The 21,151-nt window shown below is 36.2% G+C and overlaps 2 protein-coding genes across 2 annotated transcripts in view; one reads left to right on the top strand and one right to left on the bottom strand.

Annotated features, from left to right (window-relative positions):
* LOC134199939 (uncharacterized protein K02A2.6-like) overlaps positions 1-21,151 on the top strand; it is a 933,609-nt gene that overhangs the window by 886,298 nt on the left and 26,160 nt on the right. The gene's annotated exons all lie outside the window — the stretch shown is intronic.
* On the bottom strand, positions 4,912-6,387 carry Defensin2 (defensin like protein 2). The gene is made up of 2 exons (NM_001135205.2): positions 6,279-6,387; positions 4,912-5,144 (listed from the first exon to the last, which is right to left on the bottom strand). Exons 1-2 carry the CDS (start codon positions 6,355-6,357, stop codon positions 4,978-4,980), a joined length of 246 nt encoding a protein of 81 aa, NP_001128677.1. The 5' UTR covers positions 6,358-6,387; the 3' UTR covers positions 4,912-4,977.

Here is a 21,151-nt window from a genome sequence, read left to right as displayed (position 1 = left end):
AATTTTTTGTGGCGTTGTTTTTGTTGTGGCGAAGCTTGGAGGAGGTCTAAGTCCAGCATTGGACCTCTGTAGTCTGAAAGATAAATAGGTAGAGAATTTGTTGCCAATTTTTTAACTTTACGAAAATAAATTAATGCGTTTATTTTGATGTTAGATTAATTAATAACACTTTTTTTAACTTCTTTAATTTAAATCGAGGATTCCTAGTGCGGTCGATATCGATTTCTCAGGGATCGATATAAACGAAAACTGATTCTGGGGGTCAACGTTCTCTAAAAATCGAATTCTATTATTAATAAATAATTATTCTTATTTAAAACTTTCAAGGTATTGTATAAGTTGTGTGACGTGTTTCAACTTGTTATACTGACTATTCTATTTTAGTAGAAGTATCCTTTTTGTACTTTATGTAACTTTTATTAACTATAAAAGTTACAAAAACCTATGAATGAATTATAACTATCTATACATATATAAAAATGAATTGCTGTTCGTTAGTCTCGCTAAAACTCGAGAACGGCTGGACCGATTTGGCTAATTTTGATCTTGAATTATTTGTGGAAGTCCAGAGAAGGTTTAAAAGGTAGATAAATATGAAAATGCTCGGAATTAAATAAAAATAACAATTATGTTTTTCCTTTGATGTGTCGGACGGATTCCTTTTGTTTGTTTTATGTTTATTTTATACAAATGTTTAGGTCTTTTATTTATCGATTGAGGCACTACGAAGTCTGCCGGGTCAGCTAGTCTACAAATATAATTAGCCACAAATCGACTATCAAAAAATCTAAGTATATCTACTCTCTATAGATCTAGATTGTTTAATATCAAAATATAACATAATGTTCCTAGGCTAACCAACGAGAACTTAGCACACATTATATCGATTTTAATTAGGATCGTAGTACATATTTGTAAACGCTTATATTCCGCAGACGAAGCACTCCGCTACCGTGAAAGCTTCGAATTTACAGTGTTTTAGTAACGGTGGCCTATCCCGAGCACTCAATATCAGAATCCCAACTAACAAGGTTAGTGTGGTATTTCGCGCAATAACGAGAGAAAGCTTTGTATCGACGTCTTTGCCAATTACTTAAAGGAATATAGATATTTATATTTAACAGGGCGTATCTGGCCGGGGTTAAGATGTTCCGTTTGCATCAAATTTTGATAATAATTTGCAGATGTATATTTATGAATATAATACGACTAAATTTAATGCTCATTTTAATTTTTGACTTTTTCTTTTGAAATGGATGTTACATATGTAATCTGTTTGCTTGTTTATCCAAGAATAAGTGTACGTGTCAGTGGCAGGTTCTATCCTTGGTTGAACACCGCCGAGGATAGAAAGAAGTGGTGTACCACGGAGGTACAAAAATGATGTTTTTTTTCAAATAACAATTTATATTTAATATAAGAAAATAATTTTAATCAATTAATGTATGTTCTTATTATGTTTTTTTATTGCATGTACCATTCTAATTAAGTTATCAATTATGTAATATCAAGAATATTATCTACTTGTGAAAATATAGTAATTAACTATTAATTATTGAATATAAAAAGTATCGAATATATTAATTATGGAATATAAAAAGCTTTATTATTATGTACAAAGTTAGAATTAGGGCATAGGAAAGGTAGGACGGTAGGAAAATATATTGGACGAGTAATAACGAATCGTCTGCCTAAAAAAATGTGTGAGCTAAGTCAAAATTGCCTTTACAAATTTGTTTATTAATAATTTCGTCTAAAATCATATATTTTATTTCATTAATTATAAATATTAAAGTGATATGACCGGCCGTGGATAAATCTCGTCTATTCGAATCTCGATACGCGCAGACATTTGCATAATAGAAAGAGACAGGGAGAGAAAGACACATGAACGGAACGTAACGTTTTGTTATTTGCGTAACGATTTTTATTAGTCAACCAGTACCGCGAGTCGCGTTATGAAATTCAGCAGCAAAAATATATAAATTTAATAGAACTAGTGGTCGCCCAGTAGTCGAAATTCGACTATAATTAATTGGAATTGTATAATAAGTTTGTACACTATCATGATTGTATTTTATACTTCTATAATCACAAATTTCGAAAAGGGTACACTATAAAAAAATATTAATAAAGACAAACAATATTTAATCTATTCTCAATTTGACCACAGACGTCAAGAACAAAAGTTTGACAATAAATAGTATGCATGCGTGTGTGCGTCAAATACATGGTATATAGTGTGTGTAATGTTTTCTTTATTGATTGAATGTATCTTTTATGCATTATTTAAAAAAATTATTAGCATTGTGCACTTCTTCTCTATATTCTCTATAAGTGTGGAAAATTTCATACTCCTCCGTCCGCGCAATTTTCTTCAAAAGGGATACAAAGTTTTTGCTTCACGTATTAATATATAGATACCTCGACGATTCACGTTTTTACTCACCCAATTTACACACAAATTCAATAAAAACTTTAAATATAACACGATTATAACAACACGTATATCTGTCTGTACATACGTATTGTTTAGCGCGCAACGTAAATCAAAACTGCGGTCGTAACTTCAGTACGAGTCAGTGTCTAACTTTGTAGGCACTCAACGGAATATGTCGGCAGTTTGTTTTAATGTTTCCACTGAATTAACAACGTTGCCTCTGTATACCTATAGGCCGGTGCCTCAGATGAGTGAAATATTGAACCAATTTTCGGCTTTATTTTATTTTATTGCATTTGTGAAAACGACCACAGGTTCGTGGTGGTGGTACGCCGTATGGCGGTTGTTAAGCTCTTGCATAGCTTTTATCGCGGGCTTTTGTGTGCGGTGACCGAATCAAGAAATTCCGTAACAAAAATAAAACCTACACCCCCACCACGCCTACCATGTAGCTCGCGTTCAACACATTCACACGTTACGCTCATGTAGTGTTTGTGCTCTGACAAGAGTGATACATCAAACAATGAAGAAATTTACGAGCATCGTGATGGTTTTGTCTGCAATAATGTCTACGGTCTCGTATTTCGGGTGGGTGGCGGCATTTAGGTTGTGGTATAGGCACCGTAACCATCACTTGAGTCGTGGTGGTATTTTTAAATGATATACATTAAGTAAATCAATGAAATTTTTTGCCTTAACGAATGAATAGTGGTTATTTATTATTGTAACTATACTGAGACCTTAGAACTTATATCTCAAGGTGGGTGGCGCATTTACGTTGTAGATGTCTATGGGCTCCAGTAACCACTTAACACCAGGTGGGCTATGAGCTCGTCCACCCATCTTAGCAATAAAAAAAAATTAAAAAAAATTTCATTGCCTATAATTTATTATGCCTGTTGTTATTTTCTAACAAAAGTAAAAAAATACACGGCTAACCGTACAATAGTGAGGATACTACATTAGTATAGCAGATTTTTTAACGATAAGTTGAATAAAAACAACAAGTTTGTAACGAAACAATTGTTGACATTTATTGATTTTTTAAGGATTTTACGAAACTAACAACACGTATGTATTGAGTACATAATATTATTATATTATTTATTAGTGTAAGTTTAGTCAGTTTCTTTAATTTATGAACACAGCGCCATCTATCGGTTATACACGAAACCATTTGAGCAAACTGTGCCAATGTCAGTTGTAAATTTTACAAAACATGTCGCATTAATGCTACTGTATAAAACCATAGATTATACACATAATATATTTGAGATATAAAACTATAGGTACGTTTCTCTCTGGACCGATAGTTTAAAAAATAAACTATCAATATTAACCTTAAACGTTTTATCATTTCGAACTGTAAAATATCAACTAAATGTATACAAGAAACAGACTTGTGAATTTGTATAAATATATTTAGAGGTAACGGTCATCTTTATTCACCCACCAGGAACGCGCCTTTAACATAATGATTAGACGTTTTTTCTTCATCGAAATAAGCCGATACACGATTTTTTTTTAAAGTACCCCTCCGTCAGCGGACTCTTATTCCCTGTTTCTTTTCTTTCTAGTAAATTTTGCTTTTTTGAATAAACTGGCAATCACAAGACGGCAGACGTGAAAAACCGAAAAATAAATATGGAGTTGGAATAAATAAATGAAACCAACAACTTTTCAAGTATAGTCGAATAGAAAGACACGCTGCGTTTGGTACGCAGCGGCTTGGCTCTGCCCCTGGCATTGCTGACGTCCATGAGCGACGGTGACCACTTACCAACAGGTGGGCCGTATGCTCGTCTGCCTACAAAGGCAATAAAAAAATAAATAAAAAAAAACGCATATACATACAAGGCACACATAAAAGTATACACACACTTATAGACAAGGTCCTTCGGGAGCATGGCGGTATAAGATATCCTGATACCATTTGCCGTCAAGGTACCGGTTTCGTTGATCAAAAAGAAGCTTTCAGCGATAAAACCGCTCAATGCTCATATTCCACGTGTCCGTTGATTAATATTTTTTTTTATTACTTGGATGGTACGAGCTCACAGCCCACCGGTGCTAGACATCTACAATGTAAATGCGCCACCCACCTTGAGATATAAGCTCTAAGATCTCAGTATAGTTACAAGGGCTGCCCTACCCTTCAAACCGAAACGCATTACTGCTTCACGACAAAAATAGGCAGGGGGGTGGTACCTACCCGTGCGGACTCAAAAGAGGTCCTACCACCAGTAAATATTATTATAACCCACTGAGTTTCTCGCCGGATCTTCTCGGTGGATCGCGTTTCCGATCCGGTAGTAGATTCAGCGAAGCACTGCTCTTGCTAGGGCCAGTGTTAGCAATACCTCCGGTTTGAGCCCCGAGAGCTCACTACACCCTTGGGCAATGCTGATATAGCCTCTCAAGGCTATCAGCATAGAAAGCAGCATAGCATATATAGGAAAAAAAAACCCAAATTAAAAAGATAAACATTTTAAGTAATAACCAACAGTATTGTTCTGATGAGAGATAGAGAAATATTATTATTTGTCAATCTGCATCCAATTACAGGAGCATTTCCACTTTGTTACACATTCTCCGCCTGGATAATCCAATCTCCGGCACCAGCTGTCACAGCTCTTCTTCGCACATGGTAAGGCCCTCCTGGATCGAAACAGCCTTTGGGATTCCACGTTCATAACTCGAACTTCTAAAATAAAATAATCTCGAATTTTGATTCCGCAAAATTTATCAAAAGTACAATTCAAGTTGAAAAACGCATAGTGAAATTTTGATCCACAAAAAAAACAGGCATCTTTTTGTGTTTTGGTGTTAAAACATGTACTTACCTATTTCTAATGCAAAGTCTAACTAGTTCGGGTCGGTTTCAAGGGCAGAACATCATATCTAATATATATTTGATTTTTTTTTTTAATAGAACATGCTTGACGAACTCTAATCTACCTATCTTTTCAAAATTAATGATCACAAGAGCTCATAGACTGAACAATGTAAAAGCAACTTTAACAGATGAGATAAAAGTCTCGATTATGTTTGTATGATTCCTTCGGGGCAGAAATAGGCAGATAGGTGATGCTTTTTTTTTATTGGTTAGATGAGTGGACGAGCTCACGGCCCACATGGTTTTAAATGGTTGCCGAAGCCCATAGACATCAACAACGTAAACGCAATCATCCATCTTTTTTTATTATTTTTTTATTGCTTAGATGAGTGGACGAGCTCACAGTCCACCTGGTGTTAAGTGGTTACTGGAGCCCATAGACATCTACAACGTAAATGCGCCACGCACCTTTGGGATATAAGTTCTAAGGTCTCAATTATAGTTACAACGGCTGCCCCACCCTTCAAACCGAAACGCTTCTTTCTGCTTCACGGCAGAAATAGGCATGGTAGTGGTGCCTACCCGTGCGGACTCACAAGAGGTCCTACCACCAGTAATTACGCAAATTATAATTTTGCGGGTTTCATTTTTATTACACGATGTTATTCCTTCACCGTGGAAATCAATCGTGAACATTTGTTGAATACGTATTTCATTAGAAAAATTGGTACCCGCCTGCGGGATTTGTACACCGGTGCATCGCTTCAACACGAATGCACCGGACGTCTTATCCGTTAGGTCACGACGACTTCACAAAATCTTGAGACATGAGTTCTAAGATCTCAATTTTTACAGTACAACGGCTGCCCCACCTTTCAAACCGAAACGCATTATGGTAGGAATAGGCGGGGTGGTGCTACCTACCCTTGCGAACTTACAACACATCCTACCACAAGTGAAAACGCTGTACTTTCCTACGAAGAGTACAAAATATAAACTTACCATCAGCTGCATCTAGTGAAGCCCAGGTCGAAGCAACGTATACTAGAATCAGGGTGAAAATTAAGTAAACCCCCTTCATGTTCACTCGTACACGGCTCAAACTAAATATGACATCTTACAGATTAATTCGTCTTATATATCTTATGTACATATTAAAAGATCCCTAGGTTATTAGTAATTAGTTAAATCCGAGAGATCGAATCATCTGCAACAAACAACACGCAGATGAAAAAAGTATATTTTCACCCTTATTTCGTAGTAAATAAGATCGATCTTATCAATTATTGTACGCAAGTTGAAGTTTGTACGACCGATAAGGTTAGGTCTTTGGCACATTGAGTGTGCTGACGTATACGTATCGGGGGATTATAAAGAAATTATTAAAATAATATAAGAGATAATTACTTAATTCCAAATAAGACTTATTTCACGACGATTCACTTTTTTTAGTACTTAACATAATTTTTGAAAGTTTAATTAGGTTTCTTTAAAATTAAATAGAAGAGTATTTAAAATTCTAACAGGGAATTTTCTCTTCAGATATTAGCTACCTAGATTACTAGCTAGATTAGATGAGCTAGCTAGATAGTGTAAATCAAGATAAATATTAGACTGTGACAATTTGACCTATATATTTTTTTATTGCTTATATGGGTGGACGAGCTCACAGCCCATCTGGTGCTAAGTGGTTACTGGAGCCCATAGACATCTACAACGTAAATGCGCCACCTACCTTGAGATATTAGTTCTAAGGTCTCAATATTGTTACAACGGCATTAATTCAAAACGGCATTATTTCAAAATAGATCATAGTTTTATTGTTCTCAAGAACTTATTTCTCTAGAGCTATAAATGTATAAAGATACACGAAGATATTGGTACCAAACTTAGACGTTGATAAAATATAAATGATATTAATAAAATATCACTATAACTGTACCAAACAGTTTTTATCTATTCGATATTATTTGAAAGTAGGGTACTAGTAATTGTTAAAGTTAGTATCAAAATAAATTTCTTTAACATACTAGTAGCGACATCTATTAGCAACTATTTGGCACACCTCATCATAATTGTCTATTAAAAGAATAAAATACAGTTAGTCTGTGAACAACCTCAGAGCATGTTTTATTAGTAATATAGTCTTGTGAGTCCAAACGGATAGGTACCTCCATTCTAAAAAGATGAGGTAGTCCCTGTACTGTAAAACTAAGACTTAGCGTTCATGTATCGAGGTGGGTGGTGGCATTATCGTTGTTGATGTCTATGGACTCCGTTAATAACTTAATTCCGTGGGAGTATGCCCACGCCCCAAAACAATCTATACAAATAAATAAAATTGGTGTGTCTGTTTGTAATATTTAAATAGTAGCTTTTTACTACATGCATATGGATATATATACGGTACATAACATTTTTTACAATTTTTGTCTGTCTGTCTGTCCGTTTGTTCCGGCGAATCTCTAGAACGGCTGGACCGATTTTGACGGGACTTTCACTGATAGGTAGCTGATGATATAAGGAGTAACTTAGGCTTTTCTTAGACTAGCTTCGCCTCGCGCGGGTAACCGCGGGTTACATCGCGGGACTCAGCTATCAATAATAAAATTTAATGTTTCCGAAGCGAAGCGAGGGCGGGTCGCTAGCAAAAAAATATAATTTTTTTTATCAGAAGCGTTGCATGTTTATTTTCCTCCTCCCACTGTGTCACAGCTCATATATAATCAGCAGTATTTGTGCATATTGGAACGGTCACTGTGGTCACTGATACTTGTTAAATATATTTTACTAAGAAATAATATGCTTGTTTTGTACGATGGCTCATTACACGGTAAATTACCTTTTATTCATTTACTGGTCGTCCCCTCAAATTCGTCACAGAAACTTCGATACTCATTTAGAAATGCATACTGATACTAAACCAAGTAACATAACTATAGCACGATTCAAAACAAATAACTTCATCTATGAAGAATATTTTTTGTTTGCACAGATTATATACCTATTATATATAGTAACTTCGAGCGGTTATACTGGTGGTAGGAACTCTTGTGTACTGGTGATAGGACCTCTTGTGGTCACGGATGACTAAGGTGTTATTCGTCAATATTTGAATATTGTGTTAGCTACCGTCTATTTTTCTATAATAATATTCTTGATCTTTACGTTTTATTTTACACAGGAAGAACTAATGGTATCTTGAAGTTTGGTAATTTGATTGACTTAAGCATTCATCTTCACGACTATAGGATCTTAGGAGTTAGACAAGCGCTAACCATCTTCTTCTTTCTTGAAATTTAAAATGCTTAAGCTTTACGTTTTCTGTAAGCCACTGTTTTATAGCTACTCTACAACAGGTATATCTAGGCCAACGAAACAAATCCTACTCAGAAAATGAGGACTCCGGAAAGCCACTAATAAAAATACTATCTTCTCACATCGTAACAAAACCAGTCTCACAAATCCATGATACGCCAATCAACCGATCCCTTTACGAGTCGCATCGAAAACTCTGGGCGGACGAAAATCTCTCTTAACCAAGCGTAAACGTAAAAAAGTTACGAGGGAACTCGAATTAAGGTATATTTACATAATTCAAGTAACGCAGGTGCCGTAACAAGGTAAGGCTCTGAAAGGGTAAAAAGTAAGTAACATTGCTCTCGTCAACACTTAAATACAAGTTTTTCAGTCGTAAAATTTACTTAATGCAGCTCGTTTCTAGGTCGGGAAGGGTTGTTTAATTTTACGGGATCCGGCCTCAATTTGTTTAACGTCATTAGCCGGTTCAATTCGTAGCGTCGCGTCGTTGAGATGCAACGTGTTATAGAAATTTAATGGACTTCGTCGAAATCGAATGTATAAAGCTTTTTGACGTGACAACGTCTTATAATTCGATGGAGCCGGCTGCACGCACGAAAAAACATGACTCATGCGGCGTTACCTCGCTCTAAGGCGTTCCATTTAAGGCTTGAAGTGCAAGCGAGAGCGCGCAACGAGCGACAAAGAGGCACAATCGGCCTCCGCGTTCGGCAGCGTTCGACATCTGTCTCTCTCCTACTTGAGTGAGCGATGCATCCGCGTGGACAGCTGCTATACAATAATACATTTACATGTATTGAAAAGTGAATGCGGTGTCAATTGTTTATAACAACGATAATTGCGATAATTGAAAAATGAAACCATTCCATCAGTATTTTCTTATGACGTTATCACGTTCAACTATCGTCAGTAAACCGACTTTACAGACAACCGATTTTTTTTTCGGGCCTGGGGCCGAACCTCCTACGAGGTCCCCGCGCCTAGGGGGTGCGCGGCGTATGTAAGACTTGACGATCTGCAGGTGTTGGGAGCAGACCGCGGGCCCAAGGAGTTTTAGAGCCCTACCACACTAAACGACTCCCCTGCACTCTTACACCCGACGTCCGATCTCCGTCCGGGGTAGAACCCGGTCAGAGTAGGGGGATTCCCGCGGTCAACATTACAAACACTACTCCGAGGTGAACGCAGAGAGCTATGCTAACAAAATACAGCATTTAAATACTATAGTTTGACGTTTATTCGGTACATTTCGCAAAGATCTGTCAAAATATAATACTTCAAACGATCTAAATGACATAATTGCGGTCTAGAAAATTCGTCAGCAAACTGTGACTGTGAGATCCTGGACATTAAAATTAAATGTTATCACTTAAACAAAGGATCAAAGCTCAATGTAGAATTTAAAAATGTTATAAGACTTTAAGCGAGCTTAAGTCGCTTTGTAATTGTAAACTTTTTCGTCGATACTGAACCAAAGTTATAAAACAAAACACATCCAACGTTTGTCAAATCAGTAGGACGCCCGGACGCTTCTAAAAATAGGTTATGAAACTAAATAAAAATATCAAATTCAAATTCAAATTCAAAATCATTTATTTCAACTTAGATGTCAGTATGACACACTTGTTGAATGTCAAAATACAAATAACAATGTTAACTCTACCACCGGTTCCAAAAAAAAGCCACAGTCCTGAGAAGAACCGGCGAAACAAACTCAGCGGGCTTTTTTTTTTGTTTTTTCTCAAATATTTTCTTTTTTTTAAAATAAATAGAAATATTCACAATAAAAGAAAAAACAAGTCAAAAAAATACAATTAAAAAAAATTATAATAATGAAAAATGAAAAGGCCAGGAGCGAGCGCCTCATTCCCACGTAGTGCCATCTAGTAAATAATCCTTAACTTTATAATACGCCTTGTTGCACAAACGTTCCTTAACAGTTTTCTTAAATCTATGAACAGGTAGTAGTTGAACGTTTAGTGGGATCTTGTTGAAAAGCTGTACACCCAGCCCCCTAAAAGAGTTGCTTATTTTCTTAATTCGAGCCGCCGGCAACACAAGCCTATGTTTGTTCCTAGTGTTCACATTGTGCAAATCGCAGACTCTGGGGAATTCTTCAATGTTTTTACGCACGTACAATAAATTTTCAAAAATGTATTGGGACGCTAAAGTTAGAATTTTGATTTCCTTAAACTTGTCCCTCAAGGATTCCCTTGGGTGCATATTATAAATAGCACGAATAGCCCTCTTCTGCAGGATGAAAATCGTTTCGACATCGGCAGCATTGCCCCATAGCAAAATGCCATAGGACATAACACTATGAAAATAACTAAAATAAACCAGGCGTGCCGTATCTTCATTAATATACATTCGTATTTTTTTTACCGCAAACGCTGCAGAACTAAGCCTACTCGCTAACTTGCATATGTGAGGACCCCACTGCAGCTTGGAATCAACTGTTATACCAAGAAAAACGGTCGAATCCACAAGCTCCAGTGTCTCTCCACTTACAGTAATATTAGTGTCAACTTGTCTAACATTAGGTGTGGTAAATTTTATACATTTTGTTTTTTTGTTATTTAATAACAGATTATTAACACTAAACCAATGTACCACGCGCGAGATTGCATCATTCACATCGTCATAATCTTCCAAATGTCGTTTAATTTTAAACAATAATGATGTATCATCAGCGAATAATACGACCTCGTGACGGGTTTCAATAAACTTAGGTAAATCATTGATATATACAAGAAATAGGAAGGGACCCAATATGGAACCCTGAGGAACACCCATATTAAGTAAGACACCGGAAGATCTGGTTCCTTTAACGTCTACCTTTTGGATTCTTCCGGATAAATAAGATTTAATAAGTTCTAATGAAACGCCCCTAATACCATAATGGTGTAATTTCCTCAACAATGTATTATGCTCAACACAATCAAAAGCTTTAGATAAGTCGCAGAAAACCCCAAGGGCATTATGCGACTCTTCCCAAGCCTGAAAAATATTTTTAATGAGATCTACACCTGCATCAATAGTTGACCGACCTCTAGTGAATCCATATTGTTTGTTATGAAGCAGGTTATTGGAATTGAAATGGTTCAAAAGTTGTTCCAGAATATTTTTTTCAAAAATTTTACTCAATGTAGGTAGTACTGAAATGGGCCTAAAGTTAGAGGGGTCAAAAGTACTACCAGATTTAAATAAAGGTATTATTTTACTATATTTCATTAGATCAGGAAACACACCACCATCAATACAGTCATTAAATATTGTAGCAAGGTAAGGTGCAATTATATCAGTAATGGATTTTATAACATTAATTGAAATTCCCCATAAATCACCAATTTTCTTAATATTAATGAGCTTGAAATTATCAATTATGTCCTTTATATCAATATTTGTGAACTTAAAGTTAACACTGCATTTATCAACATGATTTTGCAGTAATGATTCGGCGACGGTAGGAGATGAAATTAAAGATTTTGTGGTAGAAGCTGGGATATCAGCAAAGTAGTGCTCAAAGGCACTGGCCACTTCTTGATGAGAAGTTATTATTCGATTATTGATTTTTAAAGTTAATTCAGCATTGCTGTTTCTGACATTCCCAGTCTCCCTATTAATGATATTCCAAGTCATTTTAATTTTGTCAGGTGCATTTTTTATAAGATTGCCTAAGTACAATGACTTGGCCAATGTACAGACTTTTTTAAACAGCTTGGAATATTGAGAGACATACTCATGAAATGACTTATTATGATTATATGATTTTTCATGATAGAGATCGTATCGTCGGCTTATTGCAAGAAGTCATTAAGTGACATATTCATTATTTTGGGAAAACGGCATTTTAGTTGGAATTATTTAGTGGTTATGTTGATTAGCCCATATTATCCTTCATATATAATTACAGTGAGCAAAATTGAATGTTTTGGATTGCTTAATATGTATATTAATTAAAACAAGTGCGATTCGGTAGTCATATAACATTATATATTATTTATATACTAAAACTAAAAGTTAATGACTTCTTGCTACTGTAAGTCGGTTTTATATGTGAATTAATTATTTCTTAAATTAAAATAAAACAACAAAATACTTATCAAACCTTATTGAAATAAACAAAAACGAATAATAACATAATAATCAAAAACATTTTTTTCATAACAGTTGACGTAAGAACTTGCAATAGCTAATATTGCCAAGTACTCACGACAACTTCGCAGTCTCAAAAGTTGTACATAATTTTATTTTTATTTTATTGCTCAGATGGGTGTACGAGTTCACAGCTCACCTGGTATTAAGTGGTTACTGGAGCCCATAGACATCTACAACGTAAATGCGCCACCCACCTTGAGATATAAGTTCTAAGGTATCAGTATGGTCACAACGCTGCCCCACCTATACAGAGGAGGGACATTTGGATTGTTGATAATCCCATTCTCAGGTATCGTTTGGAACCTCTGGGTCTGCGGAGGACTTCAGTTCCCTCTGTATTTTGTACCGTATGTTCCATGGGGAGTGCTCTGAGGAATTGATCGAGATGATACCGGCATCTCGTTTTTACCATCGCACCGCCCGCCACCGGAGTAGAGTTCATCCATACTACCTGGAGCCGTTGCGGTCATCCGCAGTGCGTTTCCAGAGATTTTTATTGCGTACCATCCGGCTATGGAATGAGCTCCCTTTCACGGTGTTTCCCGAGCGCTATGACATGTCCTTCTTCAAACGAGGCTTATAGAGAGTATTAAACGGTAGGCAGCGGCTTGGCTCTGCCTCTGGCATTGCTGAAGTCCATGGGCGACGGTAAACACTCACCATCAGGTGGGCCGTATGCACGTCTGCCTACAAGGGCAATAAAAAAAAACCCTGGAAGCCGAAACGCATTTCTGCTTCACGGCAGAAATGGGCGGGGTGGTGGTACCCACCTGTACGGACTCACAAGAGGTCCTACCACCAGTAATTACGCAAATTATAATTATGCGAGTTTATTACACGATGTTATTCCTTCACCGTGGAAGTAGATCGTGAACATATTTTGTTAAGTACGTATTTCATCAGAAAAATTGGTACCCGCCTGCGGGATTCGAACACCGGTGCATCGCTAGATACGAATGCACCGGACATCTTATCTTTTAGGCAACGATGACTTAAATAATAAACTAAAAATAATTTTCATCTTCCTGTTAGTCAATCACTCATGTATTCATTCAATCATGTATTTTTTAATGAAAATTAGGGACTGAGCTTAAACACCATACAAAAACATAAAACAAAAAAAACAAAAATCTAGGTTAGAAAAATCTGTATCAGAGGTTTCTTCTTCAGGAAGATAATTCTTTATCAGGTATATTATTATACCAATGGTGTAGCTCTGCAGGCTAGGTTTTTAATATTGGAAACGTAGTCATACCTATATTGAACAATTTTAAGTCGGTTTTTCCAAGCTTGAAGCATTTAACCTTCAAACACTGTAGTCCTACAGTGTCAATTGACTTATTAAACATTAATTTGTTTCTCAACTCTTTTAGGTTCAAGATATCAGAGTGGCTCATTACTATAGGTTCATACGACGTCTTTGCTGTTTTTTTTCTTTTTTAGCTTTCTGTTCGATCTAGCCAATCTTAAAACATTACAAAGATCTATCATAGAAAAAATTGGCATAAGACACATTTGATTCTCGATAGAACTATGCATATTATCGACCTCCATATTATGTGTGTGGCCCAATTCTAAATACTTATGTTCAACCACCTCAAGGTGGGTAACTTGAACTAAGTATAGCATTAAGCATAACAGAAACTGATTACGTTCTTGCATCAGCTCGCTGAGTTTCTCGCCGGGTCTTCTCAGTGGGTTGCGATTCCGATCCGGTAGTAGATTCATTCACGAAGCAGCTGTTCTTGAGTTGTTAGGTCTTCTTCGGAGGCGCACGGACAGCTGTTAGCCTTTGCTAGCCCACATGTCCTGGTGAATCTGGAAAGGCCTCCGGGCCACCAGTAATCCTTCAATCCTAAAAAAATATAAAAAAGCCTGTCTGGTGTTACAGTGATTACTGCAGCTCATAGAGATCCAACGTGAAAGCCACCACCCATCTTGAGACCCGAAATCTAAATCTAAATTGTTCCGTATGCTGCTTCGCTTCGATGGTGGTACCAACTCGTACGGGCTTGCCATACGCCATACCAACCATCCTATCAGTAAATACAAGTTGGCAATCGTAGTCCACTGGTATGATTCTCAGATAACGATGTTGCCCGTTCTCCAGTGTATAATTTAACATCTTCTACACCCGTGGAAAGAATGATGCTATTGTAGGTCAGGTGTTTGCTTGCTCGGTTGTGCGAAGGTTGTTCGGAACTTCAATTGCTCCAACATCTTGCTTCCTCGTCCTTGTTTGAAACATTTATTTCGTTGCATTTTGTCAAAAATCATTAACTTCTATAATAGGCGTGGTAATCAACGTATCTCGCCGCAAACTGAGCGAGCGAGGCAGTACTCTCTCGTCCCGCGCAAACCCACCCTCACCCGCGTTCGTCGGTTTCGTCTTATGCCCCGTGTTCCCTAGACAAGCTGTTTTGTCGCATTTCACCAAACCCTATATAACTCACTAAACTACAACCGAGGAACCACGTAGCCAGCAAGAAGTTACTATGTTCTTTTAATCGATGTTAACTTATTAAAATCATGCCATCAACAAAATGGAAAAAATAAGGAAAAAGAATAAATGATTTTATGGAAATCTTAATATTATGATTTATATTATATTAATATCGATAAAAATCATTAAGATTACTTATTGTGCATTTGTGATGAAATGATTCATTAGAGAAACTAACTAAATGTAAATAATGAATTTTATCGAAATGCAATTTTAAGCTATATTACACTACACTGTTTTGATAAAATTAATTAGATGCTTAAAATGAGTTCTGTAATGTAATGTATGCTGTTTTCAAATAATTATCCATTTAATAAAAATAATTAGTGCTGCTTAGTGAATCTTTGTAAATGCCTGACTTCCAAAGTTGCAATTATCAATTTTCTACCAAAGACGTAACGGCTAAAATTGGCCAGCTAGAAATTAGTGTGTTTTTGCATTTTGTAGAATATGCAAAAATGAGCCCATTATAGATAAAAACGCATTTAGTGATTTTTTGCAGTTAATGAGTTCTTGCAATAAGCCGACGGTATAATCTCTGCTTACTTTTGTGAATTCCAACAGTCGCCCATTCATTGAATGATCTTTTATTATGTAAGATCAGAGTTTTAGAAGTAAAGATGGCACTAAATTCAGAATTAATAACATTAAATAAATCCATGTAATGAACATTAGGATCTTCACTATAACAAACATTCGGAATTTTTGCCAAAACTTTACCTCTAAGCTTCTCCAAACGTCTAATATTAATAGGAACAAACGGTAGCTTTCTTGTACTATTAACATCTGAAACAGATTTAATTTTAAAAGATAAGAATTGTCCACTGTGGTCTGAACTTAAATGATTAATAATGCATTTATGTAAAGGTTTTACATTTGTGAAAATATTATCTATACAGGTTGCCGATGTGCTAGTTATTCTTGTGGGCTCTGAAAATAGATTGCTAAGGTTATATGATTTTAACAATGTTCTGAGTCTAATAGTGGCATTTGTATTTTCTAATAAATTTATATTAAAATCACCACAAATAAAAACATGTTTATTAGAAACAGAAAGCTTTAATAAAACACGTTCCATTATATTTTCAAAAAAATCATATAACGAATTCGGGGGCCTGTACACACTTACAACAATGAATCGCTCAAGCTCTACACATGCCATTTCAATAATCCGTTCCACAGAGAGGCTCACAATGTCTCTACGTTCCTTACATTTATAATCTTTATTAACAATGATCAGTGAGCCACCTCGTATAGCATTCTCTCTGCAGAAGGAACTTACAACCTGGTGATTTTTAAAATTACAATTTAATTCATATTTTTTAAGCCAATGTTCAGTAACACATAGAACATTGACTTTATTATAATCTAGGAACAAATCAATTTCAAGTTCTTTACCCATCAAACCTTGTAAGTTCTGATGCACTAGGTTGATCACAGTTGTTTTCAAAGAAATATTATTTGTTGATGGGCTGTGTCCAAATAAATCATATTTACTGCAAGAGGTAAACTCTGTTGTCTTAGTAATTAATTTAAATTACTTGGAACGGATTCCAAATTTATAGATGTCATATTTTTTTTCTGCTCAAAAGAAGCAGTAGGTTGATTAGCCAAATTCATGGCTAGATAAATGTGTAAAAAATAATGTAGCGAGTTTGCTACTTGTCTAAAATTGTAGCTACCTAAATAGAATTTGTTAGGTTTTGTCATAATAAAATCGTGCTCATTATTATGGAAAACCGTCTTCAGAAATTCATATTGTATTAATTAATCACTTGAATATTTTTTTCTTTCTTTTAAAGCATTAACTTTTTTTAGAACACCCATTTGTGTAATCTATACTAATATATAACTCTACAGTGGTTTCTACGGATGTTCCGTTATAACTACTGAACCGTGCATCCGATTGACTTTAAACTTGGTATCCATTTAGAAAATACATGTACTTAATGGATAGGCTAATATTGATATGAGTGTTGGACTCCCTAATAATAATGACAATAAATAATAATGTTAATTTTAAATGCGCAGCGAAGCGGGTGAGTACGGCTAGTTATTTATAAATTTGGCTAAGACCCCAAGAACAGAGGGCCTCAGACGAGAAAAGAGATAGGGTAGGAAACTTATATTGGCTCTGGCGGGAACACCAAGTAGAATGTTATCGCGACCGAACAACCGGCTTACAAGTTCCCCGTTCCGTTATCTTTTATCTTCTGTCTAAACAGCCAACTTGTCTCGCGTTTGTTTATTTGCTCCCGTGTGGCTTCTGGGCCGCTTTTGCAATTACGAAAATTAAATTATTTTATGTGTCCCGTTGTTTTCGAGTTACTTTGTGTATCAACTTTCCTAACTCAAAGATACTTTGAACTGTATTATTAAGCTTATTATAGGTTATAAAATGAAGTCGGTGTATTCGTATCTAGCGATGCGCCGGTATTCGAATCCCGCAGGCGGGTACCAATTTTTCTGATGAAATACGTACTTAACAAATGTTCACGATTGACTTCCACGGTGAAGGAATAACATCGTGTCACAAAATTCAACAAAATTATAATTTGCGTGATTACTGGTGGTAGGACGTCTTGTGAGTCCGCACGGGTAGGTACTAGCACCCTGCCTATTTCTGCCGTGAAGCAGTAATGCGTTTTGGTTTGAAGGGCGGGGTAGCCGTTGTACTGTTGTAAAGTGAGATCTTACAACTCATGTCTCAAGATAGGTGGCAGCATATACGTTGTAGATGTCTATGGGCTCCGGTAACCACTTAGGCCGTGAACTCGTACACCCATCTAAACAATAAATAAATAAAAAGGTACATTTTCATTGTTATTTTAAACGTAGATGACGACTTGACGTTACATGGCTATCGTAGACATAGACACTAGAACATGAAGTCTCGGCTGCATTGAACAACTCTTGTTTGATCCTAGAGATGGAATGCGTAATTGTGTCGTGATAGAAATAGATGATGGTTTTAACTCGTTTAGGGTTACGGAGCTCAAGATAAGAATTCAGTTGGAGTTGAGTGATAAATCACTGCGTTTCGCTATGGAGCTGTAAACTTTCATAATGCATCATCAACTCATTTTGTTGAGTATTTTATCCGCATTTACAACGCAGATTTCTGTACATAAGTGGTCCCGGTTACTGTTTTTATTTAGAACGAAGTTCCTTATGGGACGATACGGAGGGGTTACCGCAATCGGGAAAAAAACGTCCGTAACGTAAGATTTTTATTAGTAATGCACACAGTGTACGATATAATTTTGTACGTACAAAAAATAACATTTTTATTATATAGTTTTTATAAATCATTGTGAATATAATATAGTTGATAAATTTGTAAAGTAGTTTTTTTTATCAATAAAAAAATCTTAATAAAAAATGTATACCCGAATAATTATTTTCTTTATACCTCGGATAGAACTTAAAATTAATATTTTTATAATAAGGGACTTCGTTTCTATCCGGTGTCCCACGACACCACACATTTTTTTTATATAGGTCGATATATGCTACTAATACTATACCTAAGACAGCTTTATTCATCTTGTCAATATATTAAGCTTGAAAAGCCAATTTTTTTTATATAATTTTGAAAAATAGCGCCCCCCTGTTTCCCCAACCCCAGTTCTACATCAGAGAATCTCCGCGAACTTAATTGTTTTGATGACTAACACCGAACAGCGCTTACACTCTGATTAATGAGCCGTTATGACGCATCCACAGCCTTCGAGTTTAAAGTACACGAGCCTGGGAACTTGATGTTTTTGTCACTACAATGGCGACATCATTAATCATGTCTGCGGGCTTCATCTGTATCAATAAAGGGAAACTTTGCATAATGCGAACATAACTTCAGACAACGCTATCAACTTCCGGAAATATTTTTAAACTAGGAAACTTAGATTGGCACTGACTTGCGTTGGGGCTGTAAGAAGCGCGGAAATCGTTCATTCCACAGAAATGGATCGCATTGTTTCCTACGCACAAATTGACATTAGCCAGTAGCCAAACTGTCTATGTCAACGTGTCACGTCATTATGTCTTGAAGTGAAAACTATTTTAGCATTGAAAGCTAAAAAGAGTAAAGACAGATATATCTAGTAAATTCAGCGTGCGAAATAATGAAATAGAATATTTATGAACGTGTTACTTCTACAAGAAAATAAAACCCAATGAAACATGTAAAAGGAGACAAACATATATACTTAATACTTTTCCTATTTTTCAAATTGCAGCAAAGACTAGATAAGTAAACAATACAGAACCGAGGGAAGGAAGTATCTATTTATTTGATCATAAGCGTGTGGAGCGTTGAGTCAATTAGGGCTGTGATAAATTATTTCAGAGGATTTCGTTATCACAATTTTAGCATCACACGACCCGTAGCCGAGGTTGAGTTAATCCCACTTAAAACTATTACGCTCCTCTACAGTTCGTTTTCAGAGAAAATAATGCCTTTTCTCTTTCAAAACACGTGTTTTTTTTATTTCTGTCTCTCTATCTCTTTGTTTGGCTACGCCTCTAATCCTTGAACCGACTGATTCTAACGAGAATTTCACCAGCAGGTCTTTCACCGAAAATAATTTATGCTATTTTAGTCCATAACTAATTAAGTTTCTTGCGTCAAAATTGGGAAAGTGTAAAAGCGGGAAAACATACTTTTTTTTTCGCAGCTTAGATAGGTACACGAGCTCACAGCCCACCTGGTGCTAAGTGGTTACTGGAGCCCATAGATATCTACAACGTAAATGCCGCCACTCACCTTGAGATATGAGTTCAAAGGTTTCAGTATAGTTAGTTACAACGGTGGCCCACCCTTCAAACCGAAACGCATTAGTGCTTCACAGCAGCACATAAAAAATAAAAAATAAATAAAGAAGACTGTACCAAAAATATGTTCAGTAGCTATATATGTACATAAGTATATAGCCGACAATATTAACAAAACGTTGAGTGTAGTTTCAGAGGCACAGCATTTCAGACGCATCCGGAACGCAATATTGAGAGGATGGGAGGGAATACGTCAGGTTAATATACAAGAAAATTAAATTTCACAGCAGACGCTCGGTATCGCGAGCGAAATGTAATACGGAGTTTGGTCGGCGGTTTCTCTACTTTACGGTATGTTTGTGTCTGTGTGTGTCTGTATGGTTAGTTAGCTATGTATATTTTATAGTTCCACGAGCGTTTGGGTTGAGGTGAAATTTCTTAGTTTATTTTTATATTATCTCGCTAGTGAACTGGAGTCTAAAATCGGATGCTAATACAAGAAAACGCAGAGATGATGGTAGGACCACCTGTGAGTCCGCGCGGGTAGGTACCAGCACACTTTTTTTTTTCGGGCCGGGGGCCGAACCTCCTACGAGGTCCCCGCGCATAAGGGGCTCGTTAGCAAAGATAGATTTAAAGGCTGTGAACAATGTCAGCGCACTATAGTTACTTTTCAATGTCCACGATATTATCATAAGCTTGCTTTAAATTTTAACTTGTATTTAAATATTATGCCACGATAATCTTCCGGTTGATATCGCTTACAAAACTGACGTTCGAACTATCATCACGAAACATGCGACAAATTCTCTCAATCTAAATGGCTCTTAGATGCTTTAATGAAATTTTTACTACATATATCCGTCCAAAACCCCTTTGAGATATTGCGAACGTATCTGAGACTTGCACGCTTCTCAATCAAACGCTAGCGGTGGCCGGATTCAAAGAGCTTAAGGCTCGTGCTTGCAATCCCTATTGAGTTACATACTGTGATGTCCAATTACATCATAGTGCATAGTTTTTGTGATCTTGCATTACTTTAGTAAAATATAGTGCAAATATAAATTTACTGGTCTTTTACTGGTGGTAGGACCTCTTGTGAGTCCGCGCAGGTGGG

Source organism: Bombyx mori, chromosome 13 (genome assembly GCF_030269925.1).
Source record: "Bombyx mori chromosome 13, ASM3026992v2".
Taxonomy (NCBI): domain Eukaryota; kingdom Metazoa; phylum Arthropoda; class Insecta; order Lepidoptera; family Bombycidae; genus Bombyx; species Bombyx mori.
Note: the sequence above shows the minus strand (reverse complement) of the source record. Positions and strands in the feature narration are given on the sequence as shown.

Coding starts and splice junctions, on each gene's coding strand:
- Defensin2 (NM_001135205.2), bottom strand. CDS start 6,357: ATGAAGGGGGTTTACTTAATTTTCACCCTGATTCTAGTATACGTTGCT. Junction 5,145..6,278: donor TTCACTAGATGCAGCTGATG/GTAAGTTTATAT, acceptor ATTTTATTTTAG/AAGTTCGAGTTATGAACGTG.